The sequence below is a fragment of the Schistocerca cancellata genome, chromosome 10, assembly GCF_023864275.1.
Source record: "Schistocerca cancellata isolate TAMUIC-IGC-003103 chromosome 10, iqSchCanc2.1, whole genome shotgun sequence".
NCBI classification, from domain to species: Eukaryota; Metazoa; Arthropoda; class Insecta; order Orthoptera; family Acrididae; genus Schistocerca; species Schistocerca cancellata.
The window spans coordinates 111,842,187-111,867,993 of record NC_064635.1 but is presented as its reverse complement, the minus strand read 5'-3'; the positions used below and the strand labels follow the sequence as shown (position 1 = coordinate 111,867,993).

Below are 25,807 nucleotides of genomic sequence, written 5' to 3'. Positions count from 1 at the left end.
TCCACGAGGAAAAAATTCGAGAAATTAGGGCCAATACAGAAGATTACCGACATTCTTCCCAAGCACTATTCACGACTGGAACAGTGTTGGAGGGATCAATAGTGCATCCAAAGTACCCTCCGCTACACACCCTTAGGTGGCATGCGGAGTGTGATTTAGTGACAGCTAAATTCGAGGCTTGCATTTAGGCGCAACATAAATGACCGCGCTCTGGGACTGTAAAGGTACGATGCTCACTGATGTGATGCCAAGAGGCGGTACCATTAACTCACAAGCGTACCGTATGTGAACACATTAACAAAAGTCAAGATGCGGTTCCGGTTGCCACACGCTAACGCTAGGCCCCACACAAGTCTGTGGAATGTTGAAGCATCCCAAAAGAGGGTTGGGAAACGTTACCCATCTACCATACAGATCTGACCTCGCCCCCTCGGACTTTGACTTCTTTGGACCCTTAAATGTTGCCATTCGTGGAAGACATTTTGAGGACGATGAGGAGGTGATTGATGCAGCGAAGCACTGGCTCCGCCACCAGGACAAGGACTGGTACCGACAGAGCATACACGGCCTTGTTTCGCGCTGGAGGAAGGCCAAAGAACGGGGTGGAGATCACGTGGGAAAGTAGGGTGTGTAAATAAAACACCATTCTTTCGTGTGTGTAATTCTGTTTATGTTCAATAAAGAACTGTCGAAGAAAAAAAAGTTGGATGCGTTACTTTCTGGACAACCCTCTCACAATCAGCCTCTGCGACGTTCCACTGGACCTGTCCGTCATGACATCGGTTCTGTATCGTCTTGGATTAGCTATATTTGTTGCTTCACGTTTTCGCATCGCAAACACGACGCCAAGACTCGACCTCTGCACCTTTAGAATGGTTTAAATATCCCTGAAGGGTCTATCACCAACGCTACTTCCAGTGTCCAGACCAATCCATGTTTGCAGTGGGCTGTGCTGATCGAGCTATTTTGCTGTTACAGCTTCTCTACTGAAGTACTGGTGGCTAGCGACATTTAGTGATCAATTCCTCATGACAAAGGGCTATCCTAATAATTGTGATCAGATACTGTGTATCCACGACAGGTATATGTATATGGAGGTGTGGTCTTCACTAAAGTTACTGAGTCCAATTTGGTGAGATGAACGGCGTATTCGAGTCACTTTTAAAGCTTGTATCTGCTAAACCACGACACCGATATTTTTAAGGAAGATACACACTTTGGTATGTGGCACTGGGTATAGTCTTCCAAGTGGACTTCAGGAACAAGGCACGTGTGGAACTTGATCAGTAGTAATAAGATAACAGAGACGTCAGAAGACGTCCCACAAACTTACGGCGCTACTGCACTATGTGTAAACAAACACGTAATTCATATACGTTTATATTGATTTTCTGCTCTTCTATTTTTCTGCTCTGGTTTATAGCGGTCAGACTGCTTGCTTGTCCTACCCTTTCTACATTATTCGTCAACAGCTTATTGGCAATGAGTTTCAAAATTCGGATGCATCTCTTCGAATAACATCTACGGAAACTGCTAAGCGATATGTTTCTAGGCAATCTAGTGACAGAAGAACCATGTCCAAATCGACAGGCATTATTCGTCGATTGAAGGTCGACGGTGTTTGAGATAAACAGAAATCGTTGACGTACGTCTGTTGACGTGTGGTGTACGTTTTTGAAGACTGGCTTTGTTGGTCGGTGTTCCACTGATACAACTACAAATAGTCATAAATGTCTGTAGTCCAGAACGAGATTTTCACTGTGCAGCTGAGTGTGTGCTGTTATGAAACTTTCCTGGCAGGTTAAAGCTGTGTGCAGGACCGAGACTCGAAGTCGGGACCATTGCCTTGCGTAGGAATGTGCTCTACCATCTTTTTATTTATTTATTTTTTTCGTGGAACAGGAAGGCAGAGTGACAAACAATCTTTATTCGTATAATTGTGCTGTCCCACAGATAAGAAAAGTAACGAGACAAAAAAAAAAAATTAGAAACTATAAAATCAACATAAAGGACGCCCATTTCTTTTCTTTTTTACATGAATAAAGTAAATGACAATCCTAGTCATGGGAGGGAGTGAAAACGAAGTTATCATCTGCATCACAGCCCCTGCAGCACGTGATGTTGCATCATGAATCTGGCATCCAGCCATATGATTTTCACCATGTCTGCCACTGTTGTCGGCAAGTATTTCTTCTGCGTCGACCATTCGAAGGACCATTATCTGAGGCGTTTTCGGTGTTTACCATCGTCTCTTTTTTAACATGTTAACATAATCCAGTCATAACTGGCGCCAGTTGTCTTCTCAGTGTGCAATATGCCAATATATTTGAACCGTGCAGTACTGTCTCTAATCGTTCTGCTGCCGGAGTCTTCTCATTTCTGGAACACCCCAGCTGTCGGGCAGGTTGTGAAAAACACTTCCTAAAAATTTGGAAGAGTATGTCCTGTATTTCGTATGACTCCGTATGAGCTCGTGTAGTTCTTGTAAATACACCCAATAATCCATCACGGATTTAATATCGTACGAAAACAAATATTTAGTTGCATGTCCAGCGATCCAACTGACCGCATACGTATTTTGTTTGGGGAAAAAAGTGTTGTCCGGTAGAAAAAGTACATACGATGTGATTTCTGTGTAGTTAGCTTCACAGAAGCTTTCATAACAGAGCACACTCCGCTGCAGATTGAAAATCTCATTCTGGAATCATCCCCCAGGCTGTGGCTCCGCAATATCCTTTCTTCCAGAAGTGCTAGTTCTGCAAGGTTCGCAGGACAATTTCTTTAAAGTTTGGAAGATAGGAGACGAGGAAGAAAAGCCGTGAGGACGGGGCGTGAGTCGTGCTTGGCTAGCTCAGATTCTAGAGCACTTGTCCGCGCAAGGCAAAGATCCCGAGTTAGAGTCTCATTCCCGCAAGGAGTTTTAATAATGTTTGTAGTATCTGACAGACATGCTGCCTCATTTACCGAGATGGACAGGTAGCACGGCTTTCACGCTCGCTAGAATTATCACATCTGGACTTTTACCTGTGTGGAACGTTGAAACAAGCCGTGTTCAAGGTAAAACCGATGACCGCCAATTACAAGAAACGCCACATAGCACTCAACTCTGACGAATGCAGATTTTATAACTAAACTAACCTCCGTCCGAAGAGGCCATGAAGGCCCAACGGTACCGACCGGCCGCCGTGTCATCCTCAGACCACAGGCATCACTGGATGCGGATGTGGAGGGGTATGTGGTAAGCACACCGCTTTCCAGGCCGTATGTCAGTTTACGGAACGGAACCCTTCTTCTCAGTCAAAGAGCGTCACAAGGGCTGACTGCACCCCGCTTGCCAACAACGCTCGGTAGACCGGATGGTCACCTATCCAAGTGCTAGCCCAGCCCGACAGCGCTTAACTTCCGTAATCTGACTGGAACCGGTGTTACGACTGCGGCAAGCCCGTCGGCTGCAATGCAATTCTATGTGCGGTAGTACCTAGCAGGAATCTCTTTACATCATTAATCAATGTTATGTTAACTTTATAATAATGAACACACGAACCGTACCTGACATGGTGCGGTTGTTTACATCTGGTACAGATGGTTGAGTTTTGGTAACTGTGGTGTGCGTACTGTAAGACCTTCAGTACACACACCATCAGATTATTTGACTTGGCGCTCTAACGAAGTAGACGAGTGTCAGGAATATGTCTCGTTGTCTTATCGTGGCGTGTTTATCTTCTGCCGTTAGGTCAGACGATAGAAATACCACTTGCACGCTTATAGTAGCAGGTTGACGGTGACCAACTTTAAACAGAACTTGATTAATTTTCACACACGTTTATTAAAATAATAAAAATAATAGATATTACATAACATGATTCTGGATGCTGTTTACAATTGACAATCTGAAGTTCCTTTGGTCTTGGTACGTTAATCTTATTCTCACATATCTCTGATACTTGACAAAGTGTCTATACATTTCTCTTCATGGCTATGTACAGGAATATGATAATCTTATTAGGCGCAGACTGAAACTTGCTATACTGGTACAGACAGATGCAGACTTATGCAGACTGATGCAGACTGACTGATCGTAGGTCTGTACACTCGTTTTAATACCTCGCGCGTTCATGTATCACTGCGCGAGTGTGATACGCGAGGAGAAGAGGTTCTGCGTTACCAGCAATCTCATTGGCTGCGTTACATATTAATACGCGGATCGGCGGAAGCAGAATTTGGTCCGTCTCTATGGCAGCGCCGTCTCGTAGAGCGGAGACGGACGAGCGCTGCTCCTGCACTATTGTGCTTGGCGGGGCGCGCTTTAGTGGGAAAGTTGTGTACGCGCTGACTACAACTATGTACACAACAGTAACCTTTGCTGACGGTGTGCGGCGTTTCTACCTAGCTACTACTGGATCAAGTTCAATACATGTTATGTCTCTCGAAGGCTTATTTCCATGCTAGAGATGAAAGTATATGGTTCCATAAAAATAATCCGCGTCATATTTCGCCTGCTGTAATAGTTAACCTTTACTTGTCCACGTCACTTAATTCACGTTTTCCTTTACAGATTAGCACAACTTAGTGGATTGCGGACCTTGATATACAGGGTGAAGTGGATATAAGAGTTTTTAAGTCACCGTTTTATCGCCTGTTTTTCTTGTTTCTTTTCTTCTTCCGTTTTTTAAAAAAAAGTCTGTAGGCTGTATAGCAGCGTACTAAGCTGCTGCCAGCCCGCCCCCTTCAGGGGGGGGGGGGGGGGAGTTGAAAATCAATAAAGAAAAAAAAGATATAAGAGCAGATATTTCTATTGGTGACTGACGACGGGGTGCTGAACGACATTATATCAGTATTTACTTCATTTGTAGACTAATGATTATAGGTGTAGTATTTTTTTTAAGTTGGTTAGCACCTCCACATACATACCGCAAGAGCATGCCATTAATATTTATTTTCCTCTGGACGGCATGTAACCTGCTGGAGTGTGGACGTGCTGACGAAAAACAGTTAATCTGTAGTGACAGGCAAGGTTTACTTAGTGATGCAGGTACAAACTATTAGGAAACATCACGTTGTAGAGTCTGTGTTCGTGGGAAGACTTGTTCTACGCAAAGAAAAGACAACATGCACACTTGTGGGTGTACGTATTAAGGTATCACATATAAAAGTATTTGCTCTTTAGTCATTACACCCTGTAATTAGTCATTCTGGACAGATTTGTGGTCACCTATCCTATCTCGCTCTAGCTGTGTATCCCATCAATTTAGCTTCTTGTTCTGTCTTACAAATATATTACGGTTCCGTGCAGACACTGGTTTTGATAGCGTGCCATGCATTGACTTCACTTAACAATGTTAAGTCTCTCTCTCTCTCTGTCTCTCTCTCAAATTCACCAAACCACCCACCCATCCACATGCGTCTCCGTCGACCCCTCCCCGCCCCCCACCCGAAGCCTACACACACACGCACACACACACACACACACACACACACACACACACACACAGTTGTATGAAATAGTAGTAGTGGCCAGAAGAATATTTTATTTTAGTTACTTTTAGAAGCTAATTTCATTATACTCTAAATACTTAACTCACAGAGTAAGTGGTAAAAGAGTATTATGGCAGAATTCCCAGTTCTGTTCTGTGCAACACTAAGGCTGAGCGAACAATAGTGCAAATAATTTCTCTGTCCAGAATTCTGTTTATGAATATTATTGCTGTTTTCCAACTGTGACTCATTGTCGACAATAAAATTCATATGGGTGTAAACGTACAAAAAAATGGTTCAAATGGCTCTGAGCACTATGGGACTCAACTTCTGAGGTCATTAGTCCCCTAGAACTTAGAACTAGTTAAACCTAACTAACCTAAGGACATCACAAACAACCATGCCCGAGGCAGGATGCGAACCTGCGACCGTAGCGGTCTTGCGGTTCCAGACTGCAGCGCCTTTAACCGCACGGCCACTTCGGCCGGCAGTAAACGTACACTCAGAGTGCTGTTAATATGGAAAACTGCATAAAGAGCTGTTTACATCATGTTATAGAGTGGCCAACATACATGTATTATCTTTATTACATGTTTTGGTGCAAAAAACGAAGATATTAGCTAAGGAAGAAATAAAATTAAGGCAATTGTTCGAGATTTCAATCTCCTGAATCTGATAATGGTAGACTTTTAAGAAGCTCTGTAACCTGGGACTAAGTGATCGGAGTTTTATGAATGTAAGCTCCTAAATAGTTAGATTATTGTGTTTCATTTGAGGTATACATGCGTCCTATTACAATATGAAGTGGTTTAAAACCATAAAGAATTTTATTTGAAGTTTTGTCTTGTTCTTTAGTCTTTCAGATATTTTTAAAATTGGGACCATGGTGTATTCAAAGTAGACTGCTTGGCGATAGAGTAATCATAAAAATATTTCTTCTCCAGGAACGTAACTTACGCTTTCTTTGTATTTGCTTTCAGGCCGAAGATTCTCTGATTGAGATAGTCACCAGGGAGGTCAAAGGATGTATGGACTCAGAACATCTAGGTAAGCATGGGAATACACACTGACAAGTGCAGAACGTGTGTTATTCTCCTGAACGTACCACAACACATTTCATAGCACTGTGAAATGTGTTCACAATCGTCCTCTCGAAGCCTCCGTATGTTCCTCATGGCAGTAGAAAAAGGTTTTAAACTCTTAATTACGGTATGGTAATCGTGTCTGCTCATTACAAAAAAGAAGCTGTGGACGATAACTCATTTTCTCAATACCTAAAAGCATGGTAAAGACGATTCTACTCACATTTAGTTTTGAACGTTTTCGCTGAACTCAACTTATTAAAGACATTTATAAGGGCCATACAGCCATTTTTGATGTGTTTACCTGAACTTAAACTTCATCAAAAATCCTACTAAAAGCTTAAGCTATAGACTCGATGCTAATATAAGTTGTATTTTCTTAGTTTTACACGTATCGCTTTTTTTATCACCCAACGCAATCATGAGGATACTACTTGCGTCTTACCAATACAGTATTTTTATTTCCCAATTGCATTAGTAGATAATATTTACGCCGCATATAGGAAAAAGAAAAAAAGCATTTAGAGAAAAGAGTAGCGACTTTATTAACATCAAGATTCATCTGGCAGGCCAGTACTAAAGCAAAGACGGGTTGGCTGAAAATTGGAAAGAATAAGATTACTAAATAAATCAATATATTGCCCTGTAACGTCAGCGAACATGACCTTACTGGGCTGGTACTACGACGGCTAAAAGATAAACTACAGTCGTTGTCTCCTTCCCAAAGCATGTAGCTGAACTGATTAGCTTAATGTTGATGCAGTCGTCTTGGGCAAAATATTACGGATGTAACATAGCCTCCAGTTGGGATCTCCGGACGTGGACAACTCAGGAGAATCTCGTCATCAAGAAAAACAAAACTAACGTTTTATGGGACGGGTAGGTCGGTTAGGGAATTAAAAAAGGGAAACTGATAATGTTATAGTAGGAGCCAGTGAAGTGCGATGGCATTAAGAACAGGACATCTGGCAGGATTAAGCCTAATAATGAATAATTAAATAGCAATGCGGATAAGCCACTATAAGAACGATAGTGAATGCAGTATCTTAGCCAAGACAGACATGAAGCCATCACCCACTACAGTAGGGCGTGTTTATATGGCAACTACCACTGAAGGGAATTCCAAACGTTCGAAAACGTAAACGCCAGATCTGACGAATTGAGGTAACATGAAACTAAGAAAAGAGAAAAAAGATAGCATCTCTTGAAATGTGGTGCTACAGGTGAATGCTGAAGGTAAGGTTGGTATATTGGATAACTACTCTAGTGGTATTAAAACATATTGGTGAAAAAAGGAATTTGTGGCACAACTTGATTAAAAGAAATGAAAAGCAGCAGATCGGTTAATAGGGCATATTTAGAATCATAAAGGTACCATCAGTTTGTCAATCGAGGGAAGTGTGGCTATCGTAAGAATATTCTGGTGAATGTAGATTGCAGGAGCTACGCATCGACGAAAGGTCTCGCAAGGGACAGACAAACACTGAAAACTGTATCGAACCATTAGTATGCTTGAAGACCACTGTTAGAACACATAATAATTGTACCATGCTTCACACTGCTCCGGGAATTTCAGAGTTAAATGGAATATACGCCTCAAGGTTACGTTCACCTTTAACTTTTAGATACGTTACACAATGGAATAACTTTTCAGAGGTTACCGCAAATTGACAGTGAGATATTCAATGGTAATAGACAGTGGAGTTACGGAGACCCAAGTGGAACAGAGTATTAGTAGAGTAGAGAATCTTGTACAGTCGTTTAGTTAACTGGTCTATGATATTCCGATGTTTTAAGACACTGAAGACACTACATTGTTTTTTAAATCAGTATGCATTGTGACTGATCAGTCTGCTCTTTTAAGACACTACAGGCGATGACTGACTGAAATCTGTTTGTGTTACAGGCAGTATCGGAGGTTTGCGGTCGTACAACGATCCAAATAGCGCCGAACAAAAGGTGAGGAATAACAGCGTCTTTAACGAAAGAGAAGCTAACTGTATACTGCTCCACATAACACAACATGTAGTTTCTTCTACATCAATAGTTCGCGAACGAAACATAGCCAACTGTTGCTAATCGAATCTTGATAAACTCTCTATAAATCAAATGCTATCAAACACTTGGCAATTAAAACTGTTTCGTCTTTTGTTCACATAACTGTTGCGTTATTTAGCTATTCTTGACACTCTTTTGCTTTCTTAACAGTGCGTAACTTGCCACAGTACCTGAATCAAGTGTAATAATGACTTCAAAGAAGAAGAAGTGTTTGACTTCTCTAGGAAAGAAGCGAACTATTGTCACCGTGATACTTGGAGTGCAAAAAACAGAGGATATAACGACAGATTTCGGGATTCGCTCACACATTCTATGGACAGTCCCGAATTAAAAAGGAATATTGTCAGAAGCGTTTCAGAAGAAGGGAGGATGTGAGCTACCTCTTCTTGACGAATTCTTTTTGAAATGTCTTAGTCAGTGTAGAGGACGAAAGATACCTGTTGGAGGCTATTTGCATAAAAAAGGTTCTTAATCTGGGAATTTAATGGTTCGGCGAAGTGAGATGTGGCTCACTAACTTTAAAAACTGACATATTCGTTTTTGAGACGTTCTGTGGAGGAAATGCTAGTGTCGATAACGTAGTTTATTTAGTGTGGAAAAGTGAATGGAATTAAAGTTACGCCTTTTCAAAAATTTGTTTGTCCCTTTCTTTTTAAACATTTAAGTAATTGAAAAGTAACTGAACTGATATCGTATTAGCTTTATTATCTTTTCTAGTAGTAATTTTTTGTTCCATTTGTAATACAATACGTACGCTAAAGGAGACTGCAGTGCTAATGTTTTAATTCATATTAACTTTTCCCTGGCTCCACCTTGATTACTCAAACCTTCGTTAAATCGATCTCTCAGTTATTCGAAATTTATGTTAGTTCAATTGAACTTGAACTGTCTAGAGCTGATTATTGTATAACGAAACATATCGTTCAAAACCTGGTACGTATGTGTTACAAACAAGGATTACTGTATTAAGGACGTAATAGATTTTTCTCTGAACCAGCTTCTCCTCCATGTGATCATATTTGCCATTATGTGGGAGGGGAGTGTTAGTGAGGATATTAAATCTGATTATAGAGATTGTCTTTCAGTACCCACTCATACTGTTTTTTGGTCCTGAATAGTAACCATGGCGGAGGGTGGAATGGTTTCCAAAAATCGCGAGTAATCAACGGAAGGAAGCTTTCGTGAATATGAAAATGCTACTGCAGTCCAGATAGCTGAATGGCTGTGTGTAGGGAGTTAAAATGAATGGGGTACAGTTACCAGCAGCTCCTTATAAGCCACGTATTCATGTAGTCAGCACTAAGTGACCCTTGAGATAGAGTAAGGAACACCGTCACTATACAATGGATGTCTGGAAACGAGTGATCCGGAATGATGAATCACTGCGGCAATCCAGTGGAAGGGTCTGGCTTGACGAAAGTCTGGGGAACACCACCGGCCATTGTAAAGTAAGGAGGAGGAAGTCCGGGGGACTTTTTTTTCGTGGTTGGCTTATGGTCACCTTATTGTACTTGATGAAATGGCAAATCCTGAAGCAGATAAATACATTTTACAGTTTTGTGTTCGGAAACAATGATTCTGTCGGCATGACAATACAGCCTTTCATAAAGCAACATATGTGAGCCAATGATTTGTAGACAATAATACTCCTGAAACAGGATGGCATAACCAGAGTCCCGAGGTAAACTCTTTGGAATATCTTTGTTATGCGTTAGGACATCAACAATGCTGTAGACCAGGGGTTCTGAAACATTTTCTCTGCCGGAACGCTTGGAGAATCCTGGTACTTTGGTGGAAGACCTTGTGTATTTTGAAGGTTGAAACAATTAAAAAAAATTGAAAATAGGGAAAACCTGTTTTATTGTGATAAATTTTAAATCGTAACAAATAACACAGAATCGTATTAAACGTTTTAAAAAATAAGAGAGAAATAATTAATTAATTCAAATGTTCACCGCAATGCTATTAACAGTTTATCGCAGAGCATTTATTCACTTCAACCGGAACAAAAGTGTGCTGCAGAACACAGTTTGGGATATTCTGTTCTAGATCCCAGAGTCTAAAATCACCACTTTCGCAGGCTTTGGTTATCCCCTAAGGAGATGAAGCAGTTATAAAACGGAAGGGTGGACGCACTGCATGGTAATGTCCCTAACAGGCCTCTGGATAGTTTTGCTCAGATAGGGTATAAGCAGTTCGGAGTATTAACAACAATATATTAAAAGATCTGGTATAGTGGTTAGCGAACTGCAAACAGGTTCAGAAATATCAGCGTTCATATATCCAGATTTTCTGTTTACCATGGTCTCCCTAAACAGAATGAAATGTGCTATGAAATCTTCACTGGTTATAGGTCGAGTGGCATCGTGTTCTAGTCGTAACGTGTCAATGGATTGCGTATCCATCATCTTCAGGCATGTCTGAAGATGATGGATACGCAATCCATTGACACGTAGCGACTAGAAGATGACGCCACTCGGCTGATAACCCGTGAAGATTTCGTAGCTGAAAGACGCCGAGAAAGCCTGAAATCGCACTGAATGAAATGGTTAATATGATGAATGCCCGTTGATGTCTTGCTTTCATTCTCTCCAAGACCCTTTAAATATTTAAAAACTCGTGGAAGAATATAGTTTTATTTCCGTAGAAATATTCACTTACAGAATTTATAACTCTTGTATTTATTCTAACCAATTCTGATAACGATTCACTCCACTTCTGTTTCAGAAAAATGAGTTTTACAGTAAATATTAGAATATACTGTACTGTTCGTGAACTAAACGCGTTCTACGCAGAAATAAATATTGGACTTGGTTCTCAATGAGTTGAAGAAGATACAGTAAGGGAGTAAAAGTAACTCTCGATTTTTTTCGAGCATAAAGATTATTCCATGAAGTTTTGGGATTCCAGCCGTATGACGTCGAATTCTTGCCATGATATTTTGGCTGAAAAACGTTCAGTCATCTTCAGGTGTATGTTTTGTACTGCGGAATACTCGCCTAAACATGGCTGAATTACTTTCAGCCAAAATATCGAGTCAAGAAGTGGAATTCATACAACTGGAATACCAAAACTTCATGGAATAGAATAAAAGTAATTTTAATAACTAATGGGAAACATTAATGTTTTTTTTGCATATACCATCATGTTTTATAAAATCTAATTTCACTATTTCTCTCCTCCCTCTCCCGCACCCTCTCTCTCTCTCTCTCTCTCTCTCTCTCTCTCTCTCTCTCTCATACACGCACACTCTCTCTCACTATGTGTGTGTGTGTGTGTGTGTGTGTGTGTGTGTGTGTGTGTGTGTGTCTATTTGTGTGTGTGTCTATCTGTGTTTACATACGGATACCTTGCTGCGACATAATTAATAACTACAGTTTACATCACTCTTGTTTCAGTGCTTCCTTGGTTGCATGCTGAAGAAATTCAAAGCGGTAAGTGCTCACACAATTTATGCATTAGTGTGAGTCTGATGCTTTTAAGGCATCGGAGGCTCTATGCGAAGCTGAATAATTTAATGAGATGTACATTCTAACGTTCCTGACTGTATAAATCTACTTTTTACGTATAAGAGTATTAGTTGTGATACCATTGTTCTGACATCATCTGATTTATCATTCAGAACTGTTATACCGGCAATTCATTTGAACATTCATTTATCATTAACTGTGTATTGGGAAGAATTATCATTGTATCGATGGGACACAATTATAAAAATAATTTACTTATAACAAAATACCACAGTAATTTTTCTTTATAAGAATGATATAAAGTTAACTATGACTTACAAAAATACGTGAAAGTAAGGTCTTTTTGCGACAGTGAGAGAAGCGAAGTGGTGAGCTAATGAAACAGCGATGAGTTGCCTTCCTGCCGTCGAGCAAAAATCCAGCGGTAATTACTGCTTCGTAAGCCAGAGCTGTACGCTAACATGTGTATGTTTCCGCTTCTAGCTTGACGCTGACGGCCAGTACAGCGCCGAAGGTCTGAAGACAACCATCCAGCACTGTCCCAGGATGAAGTCCCATCCTGACATTCAGAAAGCTGCGTTACAGGTGGCCGATGAGTGTAACGGCAAAGGTATGTCACATTTAAAGTAATATTTCCTGATACAAGCAGCACAGGAAATTCTGGCATTTACATTGAGTAAAGGAAAGCATGGGGTCAGCGACCGATAAGGGCTGCTTTGTTTAGTATTTTTTGATCAGTTGTACAGCCTATTCACTTAGTCTCTGTTGATAGAGACTTTTTTTTTACATGCAAGACGTCGTACATACACGCCATTTGAAGCTCTTTTTGTTCATGCAAGACGTCGTACATACATGCTATTTGAAGTTTTTTTTACATGCAAAATGTCGTGCATACATGCCATTTGAAGCAACAGGGAGTTGATTGGCGAGTGGAAAAATTCTGCGACCACGAAGTACAGTATATACAAAGTACAGTATACTTTTATTAAAAATAATTCAAATTATTACAATAAGCAAATTACATCAATACTGGAATGACAGGAAACGAAGTATTTTGAAGTTCAAAATTAAAATTAAAAAAAAAATTGCAGTGAGCTGTTGATCAAGGTACAACAAGTAAACAAGTAAATAAATAAAAGAACTGCCCAAAGTCAAACGACAAGTGCCTGCCACAGTTGCAGTACAATGAGTTATAAATCAAAGACATTTGAACCACAATATTAGACTACTGATCAGTGACGGTTTAATACTTTGACAAACTAAGCAAATGCTACATTCATTTGAGGCCCAGTAAAGAGTATGTTTCATCAGCAAGTCTAATATCCTAAGACTACAAGGAAGCGCAATACCTTCCGAAACTTACCGACTGTCCCAATTAAAGATAAATTTCATCGGTAGCTAAAAACATCAAGGTTGGTTGGTTGGTTTGGGGAAGGAGACCAGACAGCGTGGTCATCGGTCTCATCGGAGTAGGGAAGGGTGGGGTAGAAAGTCGGCCGTGCCCTCTCAGACGAACCATCCCGGCATTTGCCTGGAGTGATTTAGGGAAATCACGGAAAACCTGAATCAGGATGGCCGGACGCGGGATTGAACCGTCGTCTTTCCGAATGCGAGTCCAGTGTCTAACCACTGCGCCACCTCGCTCGGTCAAAAACATCAAGTTACAAGCAGGTGCAGTACAACGCATTGCAGGATTTTCAGCAAGGTAACAGTGCAAGCCAAACCCAAACTGCTCCTAGTGACTGCACCAACGGCTTACCACAGTGAAGTAAGTGGTAGCACTGAGGATATCAAGAACAGTTACAGATTATGGACGTAAACGCTAATACTAAAATTATAGCCAGAACCAGATCTTAAATTTTTCTTGCCAGGAACTTGAATAGTTTCTTGAAAGGAATACACGTTCTGAATTAGTGACCAGGGGCTATGTAAATAAATTTTACAATTTGCAAAAATGCCTTAGGATTTGGTAAAAATATGAGAAGTCCGTAAGTACAGTTTCCTGACACACAGCGACCACGCCAAAACAGTAGCCTGAAGGCTAAAGGACGCCTTTACGCGGAGTTTCTTTAGATTTACTTAAAGGTTTAAGGGTCAAATGAAAACCTTCGAAGTGCAGTTAAAAACCGACAATTCGCGCCATTGCTCTCTACGTTGGCATTACTGTTCCGATTGATACAAGGAATGCCCTACAGGTGGCTGCATACTACAGACAAGCGAAATGTGGACACAATACCAGTTCAAAATGGCTGCCCCAAGCACCAAGGAAGAAAAGCGTTTTGTCATACGTTTTCTGAGCGGTGAAGATACTAAACCTGTTGTAATCCATCAGTGAATGAAGCTGCATACGCACTATTGCAGCAAGCGTATCAGTGGAGTGGAAAATGCGGAAATAGTGTGACTTCTGTGATAGACGCTAAGCGCCCGGATCAGGCAATAGCTGAAGCCATTGTGATGCAAAATCGCAGTGTGACAGTGGATGAAGTAGCCTCAGATCTGAGCATAAATCACGATTCAGCACACCACACCATTCACGAAGTGCCCAAATTTTTGCAAACAATTTGCAAGTTGGTGGTCATGGCGTCTCACTCCAGAACTGAAAGAGCGACGCATTGACGTCTTCGAAGAACTTTTGCGACTTTTTGAAGCAGAAGGTGTTCGATTCTTCACGAGAACGGTCACAGGAGACGAAACGCGGGTACACTATCACCAATACGACGCAAAGATTTTAAGTACGGAATGGTACTATTCCCTGTCACCATACCCCAATTAGTTCCGGATGCAGCAATCTGCAGGAAAGGTTTTGCTGAACCTCTTTGGGATGAACGAGGGGTTGCCTTGGAACACTACACGCCTAGGGGAAACATCACCATCATCATTGCGTCACATTCCAGTATGCACTTTAGTAACTTTTCTTATGTCTTGACCATACTTCTTTTTATTTCCAACATTCTGTTGACGTGATAACATATATCTAATGGGCAGTGTGACTCCGAGCATTGTCATAATGGAAAATGAGACTTGTAGTCAGGAGTCCATAACTACTGCACGATCAAGACGATTTTTTAACGTATTGGAATACAACAGCAATATCAACAGCAATTTCATGAAAATATATTGAGACGGAGCGTCCATTAAGATGAACTTTAATAACTCTTCATATGTCTTGGACACATATTTCTTATTTCCAAAAGCACATTTCGCATTTCAATTTTCCGTCATTTTGAAAGGCAATGTTATCTCAATCATTTCAGTATTGAAACTTCCTGGCAGATTAAAACTGTGTGCCAGACAGAGACTCGAACTCCCGAGTTCGAGTCTCGGTCGGGCACACAGTTTTAATCTGCCAGGAAGTTTCATATCAGCGTACACTCCACTGTAGAGTGAAAATTTCATTCTACAGTTCACTATTGTTCATTAGATACATTGTATTCTATTCAAAGTAGAAACGCGTAAGGTTGTGGGTTGTGTGTGGCCTCAGTATCCCGGATAGCAAGTCCGAGTATCTGTTATTATACAGTTTTCCTCTTTGTGCCCCCGGTTGGACTGTACGGGGGAACAGTTTTTATGGAATTGATGTCAGTAATTCAACACGATATGTCATTTCCGTTCCACTCTTTTAATTCGTAACTACGTTACATGACAACATTCTGGTGGGGATGTCCACATACGGTTAAGTGTTTTTATCATTTTATTTGTAAGTAACGCCATGTTCTTTCTTTTAATGTATTTTATTTTAGAAATCTTAGCTGTATAGATCCTTATATGGCTTTTTTTTACTTGAGGAACACCTCCCATTGTCTTGTAACACAATGTTTCCATTATTTCACTTTAAACTAGATAATGGAACTTTCAGTGTTCGTCTGTTCGTGTATGCAGTAAAATATTGTTCATTCAACAACTGTTGTGCAGTTTCTTCAGTTTGAAAAATGGACTTTTATAGTTGCGGCCACTCTACGAGAAGAAAAAGAAATGAATGAATATTATTTACATAAAAGGTAAGGCAATACAGGGAAGTAAGAAAATTGTATGGCACCTGAACAGTAGATGCCTAACAAAATAGCAAACGCCTCAAAAACAGTGGCAGACAAGAGGCGCAACAAATGAGCAGGTAATCTACAAATTAATATAACAGAAAGCGCACATATGCAAGAGAGTCAGGCTGCTCAGTAACGTGGTGAATGGGTAGCAAATCCTTAACGTAATGCCCAGTCCCCACAGCTTGTATTAAGACGCCAAAGAGTGTCTTTAGCTGACTACTTGCGACCGGAGAATTCGTACCAATATCAAGTAGGCGCGGAGAGAACGAGGATGCCGCAATACAGCTCAAAATTTAAACCCTGTTAAAGTGAGGAATGACGAGGTTCTACTCAGAATCGGAGAGAAAAGGAATATGTGACACAGACACGGAGAAGGGACAGAATGGTAGGACCATCTGTCAAGACATCAGGGAATGACATCCATGGTACTAGAGGGTGCTGTAGAGGGCATAAACTGTAGAGAGAGACAGAGATTGGAATACATCCATCAGATAATTGAGAACGTAGCTTGCAAGTGCTACTCTGAGATGAAGAGGTTGGCAAAAGGAGAGGAATTTGTGGCCGCATCAAACAAGTCAGAATACTGAGTATTCAACGAAACCAGAAGATGTCACCATAGCCCACAGTATGGGCGGTTAAGCGTGCCCCAAGCACGCTCGCTTCCTTCAACGGTCGGATAGTCTGCAGAGTGGAGTTTTCAGGATTTACAGAAATCTAGGTGTGCAAATTACATACAGACCAATCACTACTAGACTGAATCAGCATGAAAGGAGTTGGAGGCTGAAAAAGACAGATTTACCTTAGCTGAACGTGATGTGAAGGAAAGTCATTCTTATGACCTCCATAGAGGAACTAACGGCATAAAACTAACATAACTCGAAATACTGGCCATTAACAAAATATCCTGATCTGGTCTTTAATGACCAAGTAGAGTTTCATCATTCGCTCTTACTAAAGCAGCGGCCAATTAATTTCTGACCATTAGATGATACGATTATAATTGCTATTTCACATCCACATCTATAGACGCATTTCTCCGCTCTGCCCTGCCCCTCCCCCCTTTACGGCCTTTTAATCACATTCACAAGTCTGACCCAGAGTGCTGTCGGGGGAAAGACTTGATCGCACTACATTTTTATGAAATATTACGCTTTCCGAAAAATCATATACAGACGTAAGTTGTAGAACGATGTACAGATATTATGAAAAATTAGTATAACCAGTATAATGCATGATCATGACAAACACTGTATGCGCAGCTATGTCGGTACTTACATGCAGATCTAGTTTTAGGCTCAACAAAGCGAACACGTGGAATGTGTGTGGTAATGCAATTTTCATTTCATGAAGACTGCATACGTAGTGGTATTATGAAATTAAGTTTCTGACTGGTTGGAGCGTATTAAACTGTTGCAGAAGTAAACTACAGCGACACAGGGCGCCTTTTACAAGACTTACACCATCTGTCGGCGTATACTACACTTACAGACTGTGTCTTTCATTAATGCTTACGCCATCTGTCGGCGTAGTACTTCTTTGACCGTTGAATACTCTACAGCTTAATACGGCAGAGGCGGCAGAGCTGTACACAGCCGTACACGGTGTATTACATTTTGTGCCCCTGTTTGAGGCGCCAGGCTGAAAGGGCGCCCAATTGCCAGATTTGTGTACAGTACATGTCACAATTAGTAGTCGATTAGTAGTGGAAGCTGACATGAGCGAAAGAGTACGGGGAAAAGAGGGACAGGACGTGGTTGCTAAACGAGCAGCTGCTTGTGTAGAAAAAAGTTCTGGGACTGATCGCGCCAGTAAGATATTAGTGAATAAGAACAATGAAAGACCATTTTTTGACATTTTAAACTCCAAAAAGTCTGCTGTTATGCACAACACAAAAATCGCAGCTCAGAGGCGTGCGAGAAGATCTATGATTTGTGGCTCATATTAGTATAAAATATAAATGCTTAAGAATATAAAATATTTTGTTTCATTTGCCGCTTCACACTCATGTATTATTTCTAATGGTGTGGTCAAGAGCTTCTGCAGTAGTGAAATCTATATATTTCATGTAAATTTAGTGACCGTCTTCGCAGAGAATGTGCTATTACTTTTCAAGAAAGTATTATTAAAATTTTCTAGTACTGTAGTTACTCCATTATGCTTGAGTGTAGTATTTGCATTATTAACAAAGATAAGTACTTCTGCTTCTTTCATATATCATTGAACATAATTTACACTGACGGAAAATCTCACCCAAAAATATTTAATGTGGGGTAATGAAACATTTGGAATACATTTGTCTAGGTAACTCATTTAACTGATTAAATCTGCAAGCTCACAGGTTAATGTAAGCGCGAGATAAGACACTGAAAATGTGAAATGCGAGTACAGTAATAACCGTCGCAACCGCCATAATGCGAGCATGCAGACGTGCGTGCACTGTGCCGTACAGGTGCCGGATGTCAGTTTGCGGGATCGAGATCCAAAAATGGCTCTGAGCACTATGGGACTTAACATCTGTGGTCATCAGTCCCCTAGAACTTAGAACTACTTAAACCTAACTAACCTAAGGACATCACACACATCCATGCCCGAGGCAGGATTCGAACCTGCGACCGTAGCAGTCGCGCGGTTCCGGACTGAGCGCCTAGAACCGCTAGACCACCGCGGCCGGCGATCGAGTTCCATGCCTGTTGCATTTGGTCTGTCAGTACAGGGCAATCGGTGCTGGTTGTGCACGACTGTACTACTCATCTGATGATGTCCCATTTCTGCTCGACTGGAAACAGACCTAGTCATAGGACAAGCCTCGGAGACATTTCGACCCTCTGTAGAGCATGTTAGGCTACAACGGTGGTACGTGGTCCAGTGTTATCCTGTTGGAAAAAACCGCTTGGAATGGTATTCATGGTCGGCAGCACAAAAGGTCGAATCATCAGATCGATGTACAGATTTGCAGTTAGGTTTCCCGTGATAACGACGAAAGCTCTCCTGCTGGCATACAAATCGCACCCAGAAATCCATGTGTAGGTCCAATGTTTATAGCACGCAGACAGATTGGTTCCATGCCATCAACAAACCTCCTTCTAACCAACACACGGCCATCACTAACGCCGTGCCACAACTAAAAAACTCATCAAAAGACACAACAGATCTCCACCTTACCCTCCAGTGAGCTCTCATTGACACAACTCAAGTCCCAAATGGCAGTGGGTTGGGATTTGTGGAATGCACGCTGTAGGTTGTCAGGCTCGGAGCTGTCGAAGTAACCGCACGAACGAAAAAAATGGCTGACATCGAAATAAGTGTTCAAGGAATAGAAAAGCAACTGAAATCACTCAACAGAAGAAAGTCTACTGGACCTGACGGGATAACAATTAGATTCCACACAGAGTACGCGAAAGAACTTGCCCCCTTCTAGCAGCCGTGTACCGCAAGTCTCTAGAGGAATGGAAGGTTCCAGGTGATTGGAAAAGAGCACAGGTAGTTCCAGTTTTCAAGAAGGATCGTCGAGCGGATGCGGAAACTATAGCCGTATATCTCTGACATAGATCTGTTGTAGAATTTTAGAACATGTTTTTTGCTCGCGTATCATGTCATTTCTGGAAACCCAGAATCTATTCTGTAGGAATCAACATGGATCCGCAAACAGCGATCCTGTGAGACCCAACTCGCTTTATTTGTTCATGAGACCCAGAAAATATTAGATACAGGATCCCAGATAGATGCCATTTTCCTTGACTTCCGGAAGGCGTTCGATACAGTTCCGCACTGTCGCCTGATAAACAAAGTAAGAGCCTACGGAATATCGGACAAGCTGTGTGGCTGGATTGAAGAGTTTTTAGCCAACAGAACACAGCATGTTGTTCTCAATGGAGAGACGTCTACAGACGTTAAAGTAAGCTCTGGCGTGCCACAGGGGAGTGTTATGGGACCATTGCTTTTCACAATATATATATAAATGACCTAGTAAATAGTGTCGGAAGTTCCATGCGGCTTTTCACGGATGATGCTGTAGTATACAGAGAAGTTGCAGTATTAGAAAATTGCAGCGAAATTCAGGAAGATCTGCAGCGGATAGGCACTTGGCGCAGGGAGTGGCAACTGACCCATAACATAGACAAATGTAATGTATTGCGAATACATATAAAGAAGGATCCTTTATTGTATGATTATGTGATAGCGGAACAAACACTGGTAGCAGTAACTTCTGTAAAATACCTGGGAGTATGCGTACGGAACGATTTGAAGTGGAATGATCACATAAAGTTAATTGTTGGTAAGGCGGGTGCCGGGTTGAGATTCATTGGGAGAGTCCTTAGAAAATGTAGTCCATCAACAAATGAGGTGGCTTAAAAAACACTCGTTCGACCTATAGTTGAGTATTGCTCATGAGTGTGGGACCCGTACCAGGTCGTGTTGACAGAAGAGATAGAGAAGATCCAAAGAAGATTGGCGTGTTTCGTCACAGGGTTATTTGGTAAGCTTGATAGCGTTACGGAGATGTTTAGCAAACTCAAGTGGCAGACTCTGCAAGAGAGGCGCTCTGCATCGCGGTGTAGCTTGCTCGCCAGGTTTCCGAGAGGGAGCGTTTTCGGATGAGGTATCGACTATATTGCTTCCCCCACACTTATACCTCCCGAGGAAATCACGAATGTAAAATTAGAGAGATTCGAGCGCCCACGGAGGCTTTCCGGCAGTCGTTCTACTCGCAAACCATACGCGAGTGGAACAGGAAAGAGAGGTAATGACAGTGGCAATAAAGGGCCCTCCGTCATACACCGTTGGGTGGCTTGCGGAGTATAAATGTAGATGTAGATGTAGAACCGATTTGTAGCAGTTCGTTACGTTACAGGGGTAGCAACTGGTGCAGAGATTGCTGCTGCAAATGCAGTACGATGCGCCAGATCCATGCACCAAACACGATGGCCTTCCGTCTCGGTTGTGCCACGTGAGCGTCCAGAGACTGGTCCTCTTGCGACTGTACTTTCTCGGGACTACTGTTGGCAGCAATGGTGTACAGTAGCTACATTCCTGCAACATTGCAGAAGGAACATCAGGGTTTTCGTAACCATATTACACGATCCCATGCAAACTCAGTGAGGTGTTCAGAATGGTATCTTTATCCCAATGCAGGTATTTTGACTTCCACCAACCCACCAAGTCTATTCTCAGAAGTAACTAATGCCCATGTTACAGGCTGTATTGGTAGCAAATCTGATTTGCATCGTCATAGTAGCGCTACAAACGCCATTGTTATACGACTAACACAAAATTTCAGATGTAGAAACACGCCTGCCGACTTCCGTCAATGTCGCACAAGTCTGTGATAGTGTTGCGATTGTTTTCCTTCAGTGTGTATAACTTGAATGGACCCAATATCGATGTCTGTGGAACACCTGTATTTATTGTTTTGCATTCTGAAAATGATGTTTCAGTGTTAATACTTAACGAGTAACTGTCTATGTCTGGTATAAGGGATTTCCAGCTTGAAGCCTGACAGTTCATTAAGTCACGTCTTGTGTTTTGTGTTGCCATAGTTACCGGCTGCAGCGACTACTGCTCGTGTGCACCGCTGGTCGCCAAGTGTCTCCATGAGGGAATGAAAAACAAATCCTTCCAGGTACGTAGCCTACCAGAACACTGGATCCAATACCAATTTGGTGCCAAAAATTTTGTCTATCACGTAAATTTCAAAGAGAATCTTTTTATATCGCACTATTATTTCTCACTTTCTCCGTTTCTCACACTTAAGGACCTTGAGTAGACTTTTTACTTATCTTGATGTGTTTTGGATTCTTCTGCGTTCTTATTCCCCCAAAATCTCTTCAAGAATTTTTTTTTCTCTTCTACTCTTGTGACCTTTTATTTTCTATCAAATGTTTACGTTTCTCCTTGACTCTTTCCTTTATTATTAGTGTTCCAAACGGTAGAAAATGTATTGATTTTTCTTCCTATATAATGAAATAATAACTAACCAGTTGCATAAAAGAAATTTAATTTCCATACCATTTTCGTGCACTAAGTGCTCTTCTTCAGAACAATGGAGTTCACAGTGTCTGCATATAACTAATACAAAGAAGCGAAACAAAATGCGCAGACATCACGCCACAACATGCGAAAACAAGCCAATAATATTTTTGGCTGATTGGCTCGTGTTATGGCGTGATTCTGAACTTTATATTTAGATTCTTTTTTTTTTTTCATACACTGTGAACTGTATCTTTCGGAAGAAGGGGACTAAATGCCTGAAACCCGTAAAGAAATTTAAAATTTCTTTTATGCAACTGGTTGCTTATTATTTCATTACATACGACAACAGCAGCTGAAGATCGATAAAATACTAAATTTTCTTCCTGTAAATATTCCTTAGTTTCTTTGAACCAGCCGATTTTGACTGTCCTTGCGCGAGGAATTTTGAATAGCCCTCTGCTGACGCTTTGGGGTATGTTTTTTACGTACGGTAATTTGATTTCAAGCAACTGTTGTGCACGTGGTCCGGGAACCTAATTCTTTACGTGTTGAAGTCAAACAGTCTTCTCTTCAAAATTAATATCCCCATTTGGGAGCACACAGTTTCCTAAAATTTCTTACGCTGCCCTAAGACAGTTACGGTCTCCGATGCATATTTTGATTCAGATAAAAGAATTGTCTTTTAATGCAGCAATTTGGCATTGTGCGATATTAATTTTTTGCTGTTGTGGCTTTCTGCTTTTTGAAGTGTCCTGGGTCGTTACAAGTGTACACTAATATCCAACCCAGTTGATTGTATGATCTCTCAAAGTATTTAAAGAGGGCATCTGTAAAATCGTTTCGCTTCCATTTTTTGTGTTACGTTCCCACTGTTTTGATGCAGTTTTTCACGTATTATGGATTCACTCATGAAATATCTGGAGGCCCTATTTGGAGCTACGTTAGATCGTTTCTCCTGAGGCATAAATTTTTCTTGAAGTTTGTGAGAAATGTAACGAGACTGAGAACACCGCGGACGATCTGACAATGCTGTGTTATTCCATTTGTGTAGACTCATCTATTAATTTGAGATCTGTAGACCTATCACGTGATTTCTTAAAGGGCCATCAGAAAAGTTGTGTTTCTGTCGTGTGTTACAAAAAGGGAACAGCGCCTTTAAGTTTTGTGTTAAACTTGGGGAATCCAGGAGTATGACATCTGGAAAGTTCAAACTGGCCTACGGCGAATATTCCACATGAAAGCACAAGTTTTTCGCTGCAAAAATCATTTTTGAAGACCGAGAACACGTTGAAGTTGAACCTCGATCAGGGAGACGTTCAACATAAAAAACCGACGACAACGTCGAACCCGTACGTGGTTTTGTGAGTTTGATCCTCGAGGACAAACTGTCAGCTAAATGTTATACAACGCTATCATTGAAAGACTCAGGAAAATGGTGAATCGAATGAGATCAGACATTGCAGACAAGTGGAAGCTGCATTATGCCAATGCCCCATGTCAGACGATCACTTCCATCACGAAATTCACCGGATTTGAGTCCTTGTGATTTAATCTTTTCAAAAATTGAATAATGTCTTAAAAGGATTTCATTTGGGAAGTGTGGAGAACATGCAAGAGAATGTGACAAACATGTTAAAGGCCCTACCTGCTGACGATTTTCAGCTTTGCTACCAACACTGAGAACAACGACAGCACCGCTGTGTAGCTGTCGAAGGGAAGAACCTTGAAGGGGATAATGCTGTTGTTTGAAAAAAATAAAAACTTTGGTAGATAAAAGTCGGCTTCATTACTTTTCTCACACAGCTCGTACATAGTAATCACTGAGGAACCATTTGCTGACCATTAGCTGACACATTATCTGCGAATCTAGTAATGCTGGCAACTACTGGGTTATGCATGGGGATTGTATCAACCTGTAAGGCATCAAAAGAGCCTGAAGATGACACAATGAAGCGTCGATACTGGTAGCGACAGAATAAAATAAAGTCATAAGGACGGCTGTAGGTGTTTTTATTTTTTATCACCATAGTAAACGGCCGTCGTCCCCGAGACGTCCTGCTAAAAAGATGGACATACAAAAGATTAGCAAAGGAGTCCTCTACTATTATTATCCAGCTTTATGCCATACTGTAGCTTGCGACGCACTGCAAGGGAGACTTCAGACCTTTTGTCTTAGCTTTACTTACAAGGGAACCTCCCCATCGCACCCCCCTCAGATTTAGTTATAAGTTGGCACAGTGATAGGCCTTGAAAAACTGAACACAGATCAATCGAGAAAACAGGTACTAGTTGTGTGGAACTATGAAAAAAATAAACAAAATACACAAACTGAGTAGTCCATGCAACATCTAGGGGAACGTAAGCTAAGGTGCGCCGTGGTCTCGTGGTTAGAGTGGGCAGCTGCGGAACGAAAGGTCGTTGGTTCAAATCTTCCCTCGAGTGAGGAGTTTATTTTTTTATTTTCAGTTTATGTGACAAACTCTTATGTTTATATCACTTTTTTGGGAGTGATTGTCACATCCACAAGAAAACCTAAATCGGGCAAGGTAGAAGAATCTTTTTACCCATTCGCTAAGTGTACAAATTAGGTGGGTCGACAACATATTCCTGTCATGAGACGCACATGCCGTCACCAGTGTCGTATAGAATATATCGGACGTGTTTTCCTGTGGAGGAATCAGTTGACCTATGACCTTGCGATCAAATGTTTCCGGTTCCCATTGGAGAGGCACGTCCTTTCGTCTACTAGTCGCACAGTTTTGCGGTGCGGTCGCAAACACAGACACTAAACTTATTACAGTGTTAGTAAGCATATTACTTTTACTCTCTGAGAATGAGTACTGTTCCTATCACGTCGGACCAAGCTGTTCAGGTATTCTTGAGTTTTACAGCTCGCTCGCTTCTCGAGTCACGAAATTTTTGCCTAAATTTTGTTTGTTCTTTGTTATTTCTTGTTGTATTATCCTTTCTTATTTCAGATCTCTTGTGACGACTGCGATATATTTCCTTGTTTCAATGTTAGCTGTAGCGAAAGTTTTGTGAAACTGTAAAACCTTTTAGTCAATGTAGCTTTAATGATTGCAGAGAATTTTAAGCTGTTTTTCTAATATGTGAATAAACTTTGACAGGCTTTTAAATTTCTTGTTTTGGTCTTTGTCTACATGTTACTTCTTCAAAGTAGTTCCGACCTAAAAAATTTTAAATTAGTTTTGTTCCCACTACTGTATTTCTTCAATTATCTGTCTGTTTAAGACGAGTGTTTCAGATCAGTACAGTTATTTTGGCTTAATGAAGATGTTGTAATGTTTCAGCTTTTTTTTCCTGGGTTGACTTCTTTCTGTAGGTAACTTTGTTTCAAAGGTAAATTTAACCAGTCAGTATCAGAAAGTCATTTAGTACGCTGTTATCCTTAATTACATTCTTCACATAATTTCTGAAATGGTCCTTGCAGTGGCTTATCGCCGTGGCTTATCATTTCAGTTGCCCTCATGTTCTGTTGTGATTCATGCAGTGTGTACAAGGAATACTTAAAAGACAGTCACAGTTTTTTCAGGGAGATTTTGCTAAACGAAGACAAACTGCAGGTAATGGTCCCTGAAAGTGTAAGGAGCACAAGAGATCGTACGGACGCATGCCTGGAAATGCATTCCAAGGAAGGTTTATCCACTTGAAGGCGGAGGCATAAAACTTTTGGCATGATAGGTTCCAATGG

At 41.1% G+C, this 25,807-nt stretch overlaps 1 protein-coding gene across 1 annotated transcript in view; it reads left to right on the top strand.

Annotated features, from left to right (window-relative positions):
* The window catches only part of LOC126106828 (uncharacterized), a 42,596-nt gene that overhangs the window by 12,317 nt on the left and 4,472 nt on the right, over positions 1 to 25,807 (top strand). Inside the window, exons 2-6 of the mRNA XM_049913224.1 lie at positions 6,456 to 6,522; positions 8,464 to 8,516; positions 12,014 to 12,049; positions 12,569 to 12,695; positions 21,663 to 21,745. Coding sequence (XP_049769181.1) covers positions 6,456 to 6,522; positions 8,464 to 8,516; positions 12,014 to 12,049; positions 12,569 to 12,695; positions 21,663 to 21,745 — 366 coding nt within the window. The remainder of the gene's footprint in view (positions 1 to 6,455; positions 6,523 to 8,463; positions 8,517 to 12,013; positions 12,050 to 12,568; positions 12,696 to 21,662; positions 21,746 to 25,807) is intronic.